Here is a 16,886-nt window from a genome sequence, read left to right as displayed (position 1 = left end):
TAACAGTCAGTGGTGTTCCTAATTTGATGACATACAGTAACAATAATTAAGCTCTTACTCTTTGACAGGTAATGTGTCAAGTACTTTTCATATGTTATTCCATTTAAACCTCACAATAATTCTATGAGATATTACAGCTGAGGAAACGATAGGTCAGAGAGGTTGAATAACTTGAGGTCACATAGTTAAGTGATGAGCTGGAATTATGACCTGTGTTGGTCTGTCTGACACTTAAGTTCCTGTATTTTTATTATAGTGTACTGTGTGATTCTTCCATAGGGGATTCTTTAAGAGTTTTGTAGCTAGAGTTGTATACAGAAGTGACTTTTGACATCTGAGGCCAGCCTGTCTCCCTTTCCTGTGTGATAAACAGTAAAGATAAATACTTTACCAGAACTTAAGACCTAAGGGTCAAGGAATTTCTTTAGAGAAGCCTGCCTACAGCACTGCCATAGATTTGGGCTATGCCATATTTTCAGGTGGGCTTTATGTATGGTTGTCTCCTCAGAAAGGATGTTCCTTCACTGCTTCTGAGAAATTAAATATGATTGTAGTATTATACTTTTCAGCGATTGTCAATTCCCATTCTAGATGATGCAACATCTAGAGATAACATCTGTGCTCAGACATAACAGCAGTTTTTAATAGGAGTTCATTATTTCTGTGAATATCATTAAAGTTACAGACTTTCTCCTCAATAAAATGCATACACATACAGAAGTTTACCTAAGTTGCACTGCACACAGGGAACCTGGAAAGTCCAGTTATGGACCTCTGTGAAACAAGATTGGCAGATACTCTCGGCAGTGGGTCCAGCAGGCATTTTGTGTTCCTTTAGAGGCCTCAGAAGCATGTGACTTAAGTAGTGAATAGTGAATTCATGTAAAGTTCCCAAGTCCCCTGAAATTATTTAATATTGCTACTTAGATTAAGGGGTTAGCCACTAGTGCTCTTGATTTTGTTAGAATGTTGTTTCCCTAGGTCTTCCCATAACCAACTCCTTCTTGTCACTTAGAACTCAGCTTAAATGTCCCCACCTCAGCAAGTCCTTCCCCAACCACTCAGACTAAAGTAACACAACAGTAACTAAAAAGTCATCTCTTAAAAAAAGAAAGAAAACTTGTCATCATATATTCCCTTGTTGATTTGTTCTCATAGAAAATAAGCCGTATGAGAGCAGGGACCTCTGTGTCTGATTAACTGCTCTGTATTCGTGTTCAGAACAGATGCTGGCACATGAGTACTAATAAGTATTTGTCAAATAAATCCGTAATGAATGAAATGTATTAATGTAAGTTAAATGCTACATGTTGTGATGCTCATGAGCAATTTGTGGTTTTATTAACATGATGTCTCAAAATAAGTTTTTTAAACTATGCTATTAAAAATAATCTCAAATAAAATAATTGTATATCATGGCAACTACAATGACTTTCTGTGGTTTTCACTGATTACTAACAGTTTGAAACAAGGTATTAACCTCTGGTTAGATTAAATTCTGATTTTGCATGTTGTATGTACAGTAAGCTAAGTAAGTAGTTTTAAAATTCACATTTGTGATAAATTTTTAAAAAATGTAGCTAAATACAGATAAACTTTAATTTTCTAATATTTATTAGAAAACAGGTTAGCATTTAGTTGAATTTGCACTATTCATTCTACAAAAATCCTAGGGTGTAACTGATTTGATTCAGATGTCATTTTGGTATTGCTGTTGCTTAATGAGTTTGCTCTTATTTTCTCTGTCGACTTTCTTTTTTCTTTTAGAGAAGATGGTAGTATATTTGATGGGTTGGTGGAAGAAGATGACAAGGACAAAGCAAAAAGGTAGTTCATCTTAAGATGCAAAATAGTAAATAAATGAATAATAAGTAAATATAAAAGTAAAGAGTGATTTCCAAAAGCTGTCTGTCTTAAGAACTTACATATATTGGCAACATGTAAAAGCTTAGAATATCAGTATGCAGTTTATAAATTAAGTAAGATTGCCCTGTAAAAGTGCATGTTTCATCACATCGTATTAGGAGTATGTAATATCCATAAGACGTCACTAAGGATGTTAACCTTCATCATTTAGCTAAGGTAGGATTTGCCTGGATTTGTAGTTACTGTCTTCCCCTTAACTTGCTCTATTCTTTGGTAGCAAGTTATTAAGCGTAGCCTGCCTTCAGAGTAGGAATGGGGGGAATTAAGCTCCACCTCCCATAGAAGGGGATATCTACATATATTTGAAATACCTCTGTAAAAAAATTGTTCTTTACCATTTACTTGTGTCTGTATGGACTCATCTATATTTATTTTATACTTTAGGTTATACTCCAGTGCTATTTTTTTTTTTTAATATTTTTATTTATTTCTAGGAGAGAGAGAGAGAGACAGCGTGAGCAGGGGAGGGTCAGAGAGAGAGGGAGATACAGACTCTGAAATAAGCTCCGGGCTCCGAGCTGGCAGTCAGCACAGAGCCCGACGCAGGGCTCGAACCCATGAACCGCGAGATCGTGACCTAAGCGAAAGTCAGACGCTTTACCGACTAAGCCACCCAGGCGCCCCGCTCCAGTGCTATTTTATCTTGTTGCTCAGATTGTTTCAGCTTTGGCAATTGGGAATTCTTTCAGGGTAGGCTCCGGTGTCCTCCACATGCCTTCATTCTCCGATAGAAGGGAAGGTGGACAGTGGAGGTGAGGGAGTGAGCTCTAGAGCCATGATGGTGTTGATGTGGGCTTCTACCTTAAACAGGAGGCTTGACAGTTATAGTATTAGGAGGGGGAGAATCCAGGTAGGATTATAGCAATTTGTAGTCACTGAGAGTGAGTGGTAAACACTTTCTGTGGTTTATTTTCCAGTTGTGTTGAATTACATGGGTGCTTAGACAAGGGTAGAGGTTGTAGTATTATACACAGATACAAAAGATAAACATGTAATAAGTAATAATAGTTCCTAAATGTCTATATTTAGCAAAAAGAAAAGAAAAAGGCAGTGGGTTAGAAAAATATTCACAATTGGGGCACCTGGGTGGCTTAGTCGGTTAAGCGTCCGACTTTCGCTTAGGTCATGATCTCGCGGTTCGTGGGTTCGAGCCCCGCATCGGGCTCTGTGCTGACTGCCAGCTCAGAGCCTGGAGCCTGTTTCAGAGTCTTTATCTCCCTCTCTCTCTGACCCTCCCATGCTCACGCTGTCTCTCTCTCTCTCTCTTTCCTAGAAATAAATAAAAACATTAAAAAAAATTTAAAAAAAAAGAAAAATATTCACAATAACCAGGCAAATTGTGGAATATTCTATTGAATGATTAAAATCTAAGAAGAAGATTTTGATGACAACTATACAGTGTATTCAAGGAAATAAAAAGACCTGGATTTGAAGCTAAATATATATAGGACATCCCTTATCCCTCAACCTCTGGTGGAGGAAAGTTCTTATAAAATACTTCAGGGTAGAGGTAAAATCTCTAATGACATAGGAATAATTGGTCTTGCCTAGAACAAAAAAAGCAGACTTCTAAGGAATTGACATGGACAGTGCTAAAGGCCAAGTTTATAGATAGATAGGGTAAGTGAAGGATAGTCTGTTTTTGAAGACTCTGAAGGTTTGATCATGTTTTTAGGGAACCAAAAATACTGTGGCTCTGGAAGACACTGGAGGAAGAGAAAGAATCTCACAGTATTGTCAGAATTAAGTAGGACCACAGTGAACTCTGAGTGAAACAATGATGAGTTAAAGTACCTTAGTGTTGAACCAAGAACAAAGGGAGTTTTATACCTACCTCCAAAATGAAACCCCTGTGGCCTTTAATCAGTGAGGTCATCACAAAGGCTGAGAACTTCCAGCCTAAATGTAATAATGAAGTAAAGTTTGCATTAGTGGTTATGATCCAGTGGTAGAGTTGGCAATATTTGATTTCTGTATATTTTCTTCCCCTGGAGTCATATTGGGTGATTTGAATTACTACTTTCTGGTTGTTTTATGACCCTGAGCATGTTCTTCCTTATACCTCAGTTGTCACCTGTAAAATGAAAAGTTGTTAAGTAATAAAGTCTTCCTCATAGGAATTAATGAGATTTCCTAAGTGCTTACACAGTAGTGCCTGGCACATAAGTATCCAGTGAATATTGGCTTTTATTTTTATCCCCATCCATGTGTTCAGATACTTCATATATGCTAACTCTCAGATGCTTATTTCTTACTCTTTTCTAGAGAAATATAACTAGATCTGCATATCTAAGTCTTGTGTATATGTTTTCTAAAATGCGAAACAGGGAGCTTCATCATCTCTAAGTTCTCTCCAAACCATCTGTGTACCAGCACCAGTATCATGTGTTATATCTCGCATTAATAAACAGCATTATCAGTCAATTGGGAATCCTCTATTTCCCTGTTGCCTTCCTACTGCAAACCAGATCTGACTTACCTGGAATTGATAGATCTGCCTCTTAACCCCAAACCCACACTACTCTGTTAACACTGCCACTACTGTGGTTTATAGGTTAGGATGTTGCACTTGTCTCCTAAACGGTCATCTGACATCCAGGCTTGTTTGCCATACAGTAGGTTTTCAAGAGTATTGGCTAAATGAATTTGTTTCACCAAGCCTTGATCTTTTCATCGCTGTGATGCCAGAATGGTCTTACTAATAAGCAGTTCTGTTCACATCATTCTTTTGCTTTAAAACCTTTCAGTGCCTTCTCATGGCTTTCAGGATTAAATTAAAATCCTTCTATGTAACATAAAAACTTTATGATTTTTTCCAGTGTTTATTTATCCCCCACCCACCTCCCCAACTCTAGTATACTTGGGCACAGAAAGCCCATCCATTGGCCATATTAGCCAAGTTGAACTATTTGTGATAGGTGCTCATTCCTGGACAGGTTTCCTACACCTACAACACCCTGCATACATATACCCCATTATCACCCTTTTCTCACTCAGGCTCTGTGACTCATTTTGGTACACCAGTTCAGAACTCTGAACTTCCATAGGAATCGGGTGAACTTCTTGAAAGAGCTTGTCTTTTCCCACTGTCCTTACCTTTTATTGGCATAGTCTCTGTTACTATAGCAAGCACTCACTGTTTGATGGAATCCATTTAATATCTGTTATGTTTCTTAAGAGATTTGAACCATTATATTTTTTTCCCACTACTGAATTCAAAAATCTGACTTCAGAGGCACCTGCGTGGTTCAGTCAGTTAGGTATCTGATTCTTGATCTCAGGGTTGTGAGTTTAGGCCCCACGCTGGGCTCTGCACTGGGCGTGATGCCTACATAAAAAAAACAAAAAACAAAAAACCAACTTCACAAAGCAGACAGAGTATTATAGAATGGTTAATTGCTTTATAAATAATTGTATTTACTTGTCTGAAGGTCATGGTGCCACTTAGTATTTATTTACTGGTTAACTGTTGCACATATAATAGTACTAATTATTCTTTTGGCATGCATATTTTGAGTGCTTACTGTTTGTTGTTATATTTAAGTGCTTAGATTAAAAAATTGGGGCTTTGTTGTCAAGAAGTACACAGCCTAATGGAGAGAGAGATACATAGATAATTGGTTATAGCTTTTGCTGGAGGCTGGGATAACAAATAAAGGGGGGGCGCCTGGGTGGCTTAGTCGGTTGAGCGTCCGACTTTCACTTAGGTCATGATCTTGTGGTCTGTGGGTTCGAGCCCCGCATCGGGCTCTGTGCTGACTGCCAGCTCAGAGCCTGGAGCCTGTTTCAGTCTGTGACTCCCTGTCTCTCTGATCCTCCCCTGCTCACACTGTCTCTCTCTCTCTCCTAAAAATAAAAATAAAAATATTAAAAAAAAAATTAAAAAAAAAAACAAATAAAGGGGAAGCCTCTATCATAAGCCTGAGGGTAGAGAGATTTTCATTTTTAGATTTGTTTGTTATTTAAAACTTACAGGAGATGGATAACTTTCTCCTGCTTATTAATTTTGAATAATTATATGTACATACATGCACTTTCACAAATGTATCTCCATAATATTCATAATAACCTATTAAGGAAAATATAAATTCTTGGTAAATATTAAATAAAACCTGAGATTTGAATGAAGTTTGTTTTATTGGCATTTTCCTAAGAACATATATGTAAATGCTTAATATGTAAGTTTCTTTACTGGTAAACTGAGAAGAAAATTATTGCCCAAATTAACTGTACATTGTTGGTAACTTGTGGATGAATACTACTACCTATATTGACAGAGTACATGATGTGTAGTTGTGTCCAAAGTGACCATTGTATTAAATTATGTGTGTAATCAAATTAATTGTTTGAAAATTGCTTTTTTTTCTTCCATCAGAGTATCTAGAAACAAATCTGAAAAGAAACGTAGAGATCAATTTAATGTTCTCATTAAAGAACTGGGATCCATGCTTCCTGGTAATGCTAGGAAAATGGACAAATCTACTGTTTTGCAGAAGAGCATTGATTTTTTACGAAAACATAAAGGTAAAATTTTAACTTTATAAGGTGGAATTTTTTTTTTTTTAAATAACAGACTCTCCCTTAAAGCATAATGTAGTAGAATCTTGACAGTGATTCTTAAAATTAGATACTTCCACACCTTTTTTTTTTAAGAGAAAGAAATCAATTGCCCTTTTAAAGGTTTCCTGTTAATGTTCTTTATTTCATTCAACAAACCTTTATATAGTGCCTATTATATATAGATTCTTGGGCTACAGAGTAGCAGTCCTGGCCCTCAATTAAACTTAAGCCAAGGAAGACAAACATGTGAATAGCTAATTTACAGTGTAGATATTTTAAATGTGAGTAGTGTTTGTAAACCATAAACATGAGAACACAGGAAGAAAGTGTGTCAGGAAAGGCTTAAAAATAGTTGATTTTTTCAACTGAGTCTTCCTTTTGGGTTAAGTTAGGAGAATAGCATTTCACCCGGAGGCAATAGGAAATAGTGTGTACAAAAGGGAGAGAGTTCAGTGTAATTGGAGCATAGTTGAGTTGGAAAATTATGGGTGTATTTGAAAGAAAGGCAAGAGCCACATCATTTGGGCCTTGTATGCCATTTTAAAAGATGATTTTAGTGTATGTCTAGTAAATAAACACTCTTTATAAAATAAAGTGATTATTTGTTAATTGAAGAAAATCACTTTGAATGTAAATGAGTCACGAAAAGGAAAAATTGTAGAACGTTAAGTATTTTGGTAACAGAGATAATAGATAAAAAACTTGTAAAGGAACATTTCCTTTTCCAGCTGGAAATGAAATCACACAACTTCTCAAAAGGAGAATTTGTAACTGGTACCTTTATTCACTCCTCCCAGCTCACTTAGTCATGCATTACCGAGCTAGTTTTTATGCTTCACCACTCTTTGAAATTATTTTTGTTAATGTCACAAATGCTGTTAGTCCCAACCCTTTTACTGCCAATCAAATAATAGCAGTTGCTTTTTCTTATACCTAATGCACTGGAAATTTTAATCCATCCTCCACTGGTTTTCTTTTTTCTCAGCGTGTGTTACACTGCACTTCTTCATGCACTCCCACTTCCTAACTGAAACTTTCTTTTTTGCCCTCTAAATGTCTCATCTTTTGTGCTCTTGCTTTCTCTACACTCATTCCCTTGGTTATCTCATTCTCTAGTTTCAACTATTGCCTCTTTATTAAACTACCATATCTGTATTTTTAGATGCAAACTTTTCAGTCTTTTGTATCCAGATAACTTTTAGATCTTTCTTTTGCATGTCCTCAACCTCAGTGCATCTGAAACTGAATTCATTTTCATTTTGTCAAGTCACCTCTTTCTCTCAACTTCCATTTTTACATTTTTACACCACCACCCTTTCAGGCCCCAGGACTCAAGCCTGAAAAGACTTTTGGATTTTTTTCATCTTCCTTAGTACTACATCACAGTTGCCAAATTCTGTTGATTCTTCTGTAAATGTGTCATAATTGTTTGTCTTCATTTTTATTACATTTTACCTCTGCAGTTAGTATTCTCACTAACCTTGGTGTCTCTTGTTAGCACACTCAGTGTGCTGAATGAAATGAAACAATATGCATGGGTTTGCCCCTGATAATTGAAGACTAATACTGGCATTAAAGTAGATCTTTTTTTTTTTTCAAAATTGGGTATGTAATTCTCAGAAAAGTGAAATTTACCTTAAATTAAAAGGGAATTCTTATATACTTGTTATTAATACTCTAAAATAAGCCTGTGTTTAACTAGGTGGGATTTGCTTTTGGATTTAAATCCTTTTTTTGGATATATATAATTGGTGTGAATGTGAAAAGCATGACTGTATTCCACATAATTAGTAGCTAGACTTCTTAGTTACTCTTCATATTAGTAGTAAAGGTATTTCCAGTATGCCATAAGTTGGGTGTCAATTTAATATGTTTGATTTATATATCTGATAATACAAAACCAAAACAATCTAGTCCCTACTTTTCACTGCAAAGTAGAATATGTTTCGTAGCGTAAAATCTGTGACATAGATTTTTATTTTAGTTTAAGATGTCTGCATTTAAAAATGGAAAAGTATTTATTGCCTAAATAGTTGAGGTTTCATCATTTATGAATAGCTTTCTCATAAATAAATCTATTAGAAAAATGTTGCAAAATAAACTATAAGAATTTTGTTACAGTGTGTGCCCAAGCCAGGGATCTCCAAATTTGACCAGTTTGAAAACAGAAGAGGACAGTAAGCAAAATCATTCTGGGATTATTACTTTGAAGTTTTTGCCCAAATCTTAATTTCGTCTCCTTGATTATTAAGACTAGAGCACCTCCGATTGGGAGAAATCTTGCTGCTGGGCAGTAGGCAACCCTGCGGTCATTTCAGTCAAAAGCAGAATGATGGACTGACCTCCTTGGCTCCTTTCCTCCAGGCTCATGTCCTTACGACTGCTCTAGGTTCCATCATTTAAGTGTCAAGAGAGGATGAGGAAAAAGAATTTGTTCCTAATGCTTGATCCTAATCTGCTTGTTCTGGTTCATATTTAGTCATTATGTCAAGCAGGAAGCAGTCTCAGGCCTTCAGCAATACAGGTCAGAGCTCCCAGAGAAAAGCCAGAGACTGGTATTCCCAGAAAACCAAATTCAAGGAGCTAACTTGCCACATTAGCCCATGTAGTTCATCATATCCAAACCTGGGCTTCCTGATACCTACCTAGACCAATAAATGTTATTGCCCGTGGTTCTCATTTTTTAAATAGCCAGAGAGAAGGCAGCTTGTTGGACTTTTGTACCACCCTTTAGCCCTACCCCGTGTTTGGAGTATGCCACTAATGTGTCAAATAATCTTTACAGAAATCACTGCACAGTCAGATGCCAGTGAAATTCGTCAGGACTGGAAACCTACATTCCTTAGTAATGAAGAATTTACACAATTAATGTTAGAGGTATGTCTAGATTTACTTTTTGAAAAGTTTTATTTTCCTCAGAAATCATAGAGATGACAAATTTTAGTATATTTTAACAATATTAATTTAATATTTAGAAGTCTTAATTCATTACAAATCAATTAATTATATCTTCAATTAAAATTAATTGATGTAAGTATAAATAAATAGTAGTATGTGGTAATGTTAAATTTTCATATTATTAATATTACATGATTTTTGATAGGCTTGATAAGTCAGAAACCTGTCACTATCAAGTTCTTTACCTGAGACCACACTAACAACATTCAAATGAAGAAAATGTAGATTATTCATCACATGCTAAATACTATTATGATGGGCATCTGACTGGCTCAGTTGGTAGAGCGTGTGACTCTTGATCTCAGGGTCATGAGTTTGAGCCCATGTTAGGTATAGAGATTAATTTAAAATGCAATCTTTAAATATTATTATGAAATGTATACTACTGGACAAAGGCTTTTTTTAAAACAAATTAAAATTCACCTAAATACAATATAAAATGATAATAAATGATTTTAAAAACATTAAAACACTGAAATATACATTGAAAGGCAACTCTTCTTAATTCAAGTAGAAACATTTAAAAAAAATTATGTCTGTTGTTTTAGACCTTAAGCATTTATCTGTGGCATAAATGTGTATGTAATGACTGTATTTCAACTGTCTTTGTATATTGACTGAAATCTGAAGCAACAAAATATTTTGCAAATCAGTGAGTTATTTTTCTTTTCATACTTTTTTTAAATAAAAAATTTTTTTAATGTTTATTTAATTTTGAGAGAGAGAGAAAGTGTGTGAACTGGAGAGGGGCAGAGAGAGGAGACACAGAATCCGAAGCAGGCTCCAGGCTCTGAGCTGTCAGCACAGAGCTTGATGCGGGGCTCAAACTCAGACTCTGAGATCATGACTTGAGCCGAAGTCGGTTCCTTAACTGACTGAGCCACCCAGGCGCCCCTCAAGTAGAAACTTTTAAAAGGAAATAAGTGAATGTTCTTCTGTAACAAAATTATTTTTTGAAAACAATTCAGAACATATTTGCTTATAATTGAAAACCCTCCAATACCTCATGTAATTGTTTCTAAAATCCACAAATATTTTGAGTCACTCATATCTATCAATTTTACTTCTCTACTTTTCTGTTTCCTGTGTAGAATAATCTAGGTATTATCTTTGCACACAAAGTACACAGAGTTCAATATCAAATTTCCATACAAACTTATAATAGGAAACAGAGGTGGTATACTTTGACAGTAACATTTAAGGACAAGAAAAATAAATATATAACAAAGTAGACCTAGAAAGAACCAAGGAAGGCAGTTGAGGTAGGGATGTGGAGGTTGTTAAATAATTTACATCTCTTACCCTATTTGTTTGGATCTATTGTTTTAGACCTTAAGCATTTATCTGTGGCATATATGTGTATGTAATGACTGTATTTCAACTGTCTTTGTATATTGACTGAAATCTGAAGCAACAAAGTGTTTTGCAAATCAGTGAGTTATTTTTCTTTTCATACTTTAGATGGAAAAGTTAATTGCTGGATTTATTAAGTATGTATACATTCAGAAATATTACCATATGAAAGTTTATTGGACTGTAAGTTTATTATATATAATTGTAGCTGTGCTTAAAATCTGAAAAATAATGAGCACTTTTCACATATTAAGTCTGTGAAGCCTCAAAATAATCTTATGAAGTAGCATCTATTTATGCCTTTCTTACTTCCAGGTAAGGAAATCAAGGAACAAAGGGATTATGAAGCTTACTCAAAGTAACACAGTTAGTAAGTAGTCCAGCTAGGGTTCACTGCAGCCTTTCACCTCCCTGGCCTTAGCCTCTGTGCACAGTGCCATTCATGAAACTTCTTTCATTGAAAGCTAGCCGAAAAACAGGCCTTTTAGCTTGAAAACCACCAAGTAGCTCTTTGAATTACTGGACACTTAAATTACAGACCAAATAATAGTTTCTCATTTTAAGGTTTTTTCCCCTTCTAAAAGATAAATGTTCTTCTGTAACAATATTATTATATTTTAAGTTCATAAAAAAGTGGTCTGCAATAATCTTCTGATCATCCACTCATCACTACACTCATTGATAATGTCCACAGTTATCTTGCTTAGGTAAAAGTAATATGTTTATGAAAGAGTACATGCAAGCTAATGTCTAAACAGAAAGGATTTAATTCATTTAATTACTCTTTAATTTTTATTTTATGATTATATTGTCAGTGCAGTGGTTTAATAAGATCTGTGTTAATCATCAACATTTACTTTGCTTGATTGCTATGAAAATTTCCTTACAAATTCATAAATTGGTATAATACCTTCACTCATTTCTTAATACCTTAATGAAGATAAATTTACTAATAGTCTAAATAGAACAACACTGTCTCCAAATTTTCTTACACTGCAAAGATTTTTTTTTTGTTATTATTTGCCAAGACACATATAGCACCTATGTAGATAACTATTGAAAGAAAGGAAGAAAGAAGCAAGAGTGCTGATATTTAAAAATAAGTTGATGGACATTAGAGCTGCTTTCATATCTTGGTCATTGTAACTAATGCTGCTATAAACATTGGGAAACAAGTCTCTCTTTGAATTCATGCTTTTGTATTCTTTTGGTAAATACTCATTGTGACTACTGGATCCTGGGATAGTTCTCTTTTTACCTTTTTTTTCCTTTAAATGTTTTTTTTATTTATTTGAGCAGGGGAGGGTCAGAGAGAAAGGGAGGCACAGAATCTGAAACAGGCTCCAGGCTCTGAGCTAGCTGCCAGCACAGAGGCCGACACGGGGCTCGAACCCACAAACCATGAGATCATGATCTGAGCCGAAGTTGGACGCTTAATCAACTGAAGCCACCCAGGCGCCCCTCTTTTTACCTTTTTGAGGAACCTATGTACCGTTCTCCAGAGTGGCTGCACTAGTTTTTATTCCCACCAACAGCACAAGAGTGTTCTTCTTTCTCCACATCCTTGCCATCACTGGTTGTTTCTTGTGTTGTTGATTTTAGCCATTCTAACAGGTGTGAGGTAATATCTCATTTTGATTTGCATTTCCCTCATGATAAGTGATGATGAGCATCTTTTCATGTGTCTTGGCTATCTGTATGTCTTCTTTGGAGGAATGTCTTCTGCCCCTTTTTAAATTGGATTATTTAGATTTTGGGTGTTAAGTTCTCTCAGTTCTTTAGATTTTGGCTACTAACCCTTTATCAGATATGTCATTTGTAAATACCTTCTCCCATTCCATAGGTTGCTTTTTAGTTTTGTTGATTGTTTCCTTTATTGTGCAGAAGCTTTTTGTTTTGATGTAGTCCCAATAGTTTATTTTTGCTTTTGTTTCCCTTGCCTCAGGGGACCTGTCTAGAAAAGGTTGCTACAGCTGATGTCAGAGAAGTTATTACATGTGTTCTCTTCTAGGATTTTTATAGTTTGAAGTCTCCCATTTAGGTCTTTAATCCATTTTGAATTTATTTCTGTGTATGATGTAAGAAAGTGGTCCAGTTATATTCTTCAGCTATCCAGTTTTCCCAACAGCATTTGTTATCTTTTTTCCACTGGATATTCTTTTCTGCCTTGTAGAAGATTGACCATATAATTGTGGGTTTATTTCTAGGTTTTCTGTTCTGTTCTATTGATCTATGTGTCTGTTTTTGTGCCAGTACCATACTGTTTTGATTACTTCATCTTTGTAGTAGAACTTGAAGTCTGGAATTGTTATGCCTTCAGCTTTCCTTTCTTTTTCAAGATTCTTTGGCTATTCAGGGTCTGTTGTGGTTCCATACAAATTTTAGGATTGTTTGTTCTGTAAAAAAAAAAAAATACTGTTGGTATTTTCATAGGGATTGCTATCAAATGTGTAGATTGCTTTGGATAGTATTGACAATTTAACAGTATTTGTTCTTCCAGTCCATCAGCATGGAATGTCTTTCTGATTTTTTTTGTGTGTCATCTTTAATTTCTTTCATCAGTGGTTTATAATGTTCAGAGCATAGGTCTTTCACTTCTTTGGTTATTAGGTTTATTCCTAAGTATCTTATTATTTTTTCTGCAGTTGTAAATGGGATGGTTTTCTTAATTTCTCTTTCTGCTATTCATTATTGATATATAGAAATGCAACAGATTTCTGTAGATTGATTTTATATCCTGTGACTTTACTGAATTCATTTATCAGTTCTAGCAGTTTTTTGGTGGAATCTTTTGGGTTTTCTATATATAGTATCACATCACATGAAAATAGTGAAAGTTTTAAATGTTCCTTATAGATTTGGATGCCTTATATTTCTTTTGTCTGATTGCTGGAGCTAGGAATTCTAGTATGGTGTTGAATAAAAGTGATGAGAATGGATAGCTTTGTGTGGTTGCTGAGATTAGGGGAAAACTTTTTCCCCATTAAGAATGATATTAGCTGTGGGTTTTTCATATGTGGCCTTTATTATGTTGAGGTATGTTGCCTCTAAAACCACTTTGTTGAGGGTTTTTATCATGAATGGATATTGTGTTTTGTCAAATGCTTTTTCTGCAGTTACTGAAATGATCATATGGTTATCCTTTCTCTTATTGATATGTGTCATATTGATTGATTTGCAAATATTGACCCACTCTTGCAATCCAGGAATAAATCCCACTTGATCATGGTGAATGATTTTTTTAATGTTTTGTTGGATTTTGTTTGCTTATATCTTTTTGGCGATTTTTGCATCTAAGTTCATCAGAGATATAGCCTATAATTCTTTTGTGTGTGTGTGTGTGTGTGTGTGCGTGTGCGTGTGTGTGGTGTCTTTATCTGGTTTTGGTATCAGGTAATGCTGGCCTCATAGAATGAATTCGGAGATTTTCTTTCCTCTTCTATTCTTTGGAATAGTTTGAGAAGAATAGGTATTAACTCTTCTTTAAATGTTTGGTAGAATTTGCCTATGAAGACATCTTTGTTTGTTGGGAGTTTTTTGATTACTGATTCCATTTCTTTGCTGTTCAAATTTCTGTTTTCTTCTTTCAGTTTTGGTAGGCTCTGTTTTTCTATTTGGTAGACTGTATTTTATCCACTTCTTCTTTGTTGTCCAATTGGTTGGCATATAGTTTTTAATAACCAATTTAATAATCAATAAACAATTGCATTTCTATGGTGTTTGTTGTTAATTCTCCTCTGTCATTTATCTATTTAGACCCTCTTTTTTCTTGATAAGTCTGCTTCTTGGCTTATCAGTTTTATTGGTTTTTTCCCAAGAACCAGCTCTGGTTTCATTGATCGTTTTTTTGTTTTGTTTTGTTTTAGTTTATATATCATTTATTTCTGCTCTAATCTTTATTTCCTTCTTTTTGCTGGTTTTGGGTTTGTTTGCTGTTCTTGTTCTAGCTCCTTAGGTATAATTTTAGGTTGTTTATCTGAGATTTTTCTTGCTTCTTGAAGTAAGCCTATATTGCTATAAACTTCCCTCTTAGAACTGCTTTTACTGCGTCCTGAAGGTTTTCATTTCATTTTCATTTTTTTCCATTTCCTTTTTATTCCTTTTATTTCCTAATTGGACCATTTAGTGTTTAGTAGCATGTTATTTAACTTCCATGTGCTTGTGGTCTTTCCAGATTTTTTCTTGTGGTTGACTTCTAGTTTTATAGAGTTGTGGTCAAAAAAGTTGCATGGTATGTATGACTTAAGTCTTTTTGAATTTGTTAAGGCATGTTTTGTGACTTAATATGTGATCTGTTCTGGAGAATGTTCTGTGTGCACTTAAATAGAATGTGCGTTCTGCTACTTTAGGATGGAATGTTCTGAATATGTCTATTAAATTCATCTGGTCCAATTTTTATTCAAAGCTATTGTTTCCTTCTGATATAAGTGGGGTGTTAAAGTCCCCTACTATTACTGTATTATTATCGATTAGTTCCTTCATGTTTGTTCTTAACTGTTTTATGTATTTGGGGGCATAAATATTTACAGTTGTTATATCTTGTTGGATTATCCCTTTTTTTTTTTTCTTTAAATTATATAGTGCCCTTCTTTGCTGCTTCTTACAGGCTTTGTTTTATAGTCAGTTTTGTCCCATTATAAGTATTGCTACTCTGGCTTTCTTTCCCTCCTTCCTTCCTGGGCTTTCTTCCTGGCTTTCTTCCTTCCTCTCCTTCTTCTCTCTCTCTCTCTCTCTCTTTCTTTCTCTGTTTTTATTTAAATTTTAGCTAGTTAACATATGGTGCAATATTAACTTCAGGTATAGAACTTTAGTGATTGATCACTTACATGCAACACCCAGTGCTCATCACAAGTGCCCTCCTTAATACCCATCATGTGTTTAAATCATACCCCCTGCCCACCTCCCTTCTAGCAACCCTCAGTTCGTTCTTTATAGTTAAGAGAGTATTTCTTGGTTTGCTTCTCTTTTTACTCTGGCTTTCCTTTGACATCCTTTTACATGATAAATATTTCTCCCATCACCTCACTTTTAATCTGCAGATGTCTTTAGGTCTAAAATGAGTCTTTTATTTTATTTTATTTTTTTTTTTTTAAATTAGGTTTTTTTTTTTTTTTTTACAAATAGTTTATTGTCAAATTAGTTTCTACATAACACTCAGTGCTTCCCCCCCCCCCCCCCCCCCCGGGGGTCTTTTGAAAAGTGACCATGTTTCTTTTTCTTGATTCAGTCAGATGGTTGATCCTTGAGTCACACCTGGTTTTGAATATTGCCTGCTCTACTGGTAAAGCCTTGTGTCCTGAAAGCCCTTGAAACTGAGTTTTAAACTTCCCTCTGTGCAGTGGGGTGTGGCGGGGTGGCCTCTCTGGAGTTAGCTGGGAAGATTGAAGTCGTCCACGTAAAGTGCTGCTAGCACAGGGCCTGACGCCTGGGAGATGGCCGGTTAAGACTGATCATCGTTGCCGCCACCGTCATCTTTTTCTGTAAATGGCCAGATGGTGACTATTTTAGGCTTTTCGGGTCATACTGTCCCTGTGACAACTATTCAACTCTGTCCTCCTGGCCAGAAAGTAGCCGTGGAAACCAATGGCGTAGGACTTCGTTTCAATAAAATTTTACTAACAAAACCGTTTCTAAAAACGGGTCGGATTTAGCTCCTGCACAGTCTGTAAGCAAACAGCTGTGTGCCAGCGAAACCTCACAAAACCAGGATGGTTGGGATTCGGCCCCTGGGGCAGAGTTGCTGATTGCATTTCTGTAGTAGCAGTTCTCAAACCTTTTAATCTCGGGTAGCCTTTGCACTCTTCAACATATGGAGACCCCCTGACAGCTTTTGTTCATGCGGGTTTATGTTTAATTTACCCTATTCAAATTTTAAACAGATACTTAAAAACTCTTAAGCCACTAAAAGTACAACTACTAAAGCCATAGCGAGTGAACATAAATAACATTTTTATGAAAAGTACCTGTTTTCCAAATCAAGAAAGATTCGTGGGAAGAATGGCATTTCTTTCCTTTTTTTTTCTCCCCCCCCCAATCTCTTTAATGTCTGGCTCAACAGAAAACAGGTGGGTTTTCCTCATTGCTTTTGC

General features: G+C 35.4%; 1 protein-coding gene across 5 annotated transcripts in view; it reads left to right on the top strand.

Annotated features, from left to right (window-relative positions):
- CLOCK (clock circadian regulator) overlaps positions 1-16,886 on the top strand; it is a 145,475-nt gene that overhangs the window by 72,253 nt on the left and 56,336 nt on the right. For 4 of the 5 annotated variants that reach the window (XM_039249027.1, XM_039249028.1, XM_039249025.1 and 1 more), the window contains exons 5-7: positions 1,768-1,827; positions 6,302-6,450; positions 9,272-9,363. In XM_039249027.1, coding sequence (XP_039104958.1) covers positions 1,768-1,827; positions 6,302-6,450; positions 9,272-9,363 — 301 coding nt within the window. Of the gene's footprint in view, positions 1-1,767; positions 1,828-6,301; positions 6,451-9,271; positions 9,364-16,886 lie in introns of those variants that run through there. The other variant, XM_039249029.1, reaches the window with a different exon arrangement.

The sequence above is a fragment of the Hyaena hyaena genome, unplaced genomic scaffold, assembly GCF_003009895.1.
Source record: "Hyaena hyaena isolate Hyena2069 unplaced genomic scaffold, ASM300989v1 scaffold_329, whole genome shotgun sequence".
In the NCBI taxonomy this organism is placed as follows: Eukaryota; Metazoa; Chordata; class Mammalia; order Carnivora; family Hyaenidae; genus Hyaena; species Hyaena hyaena.
Note: the sequence above shows the minus strand (reverse complement) of the source record. Positions and strands in the feature narration are given on the sequence as shown.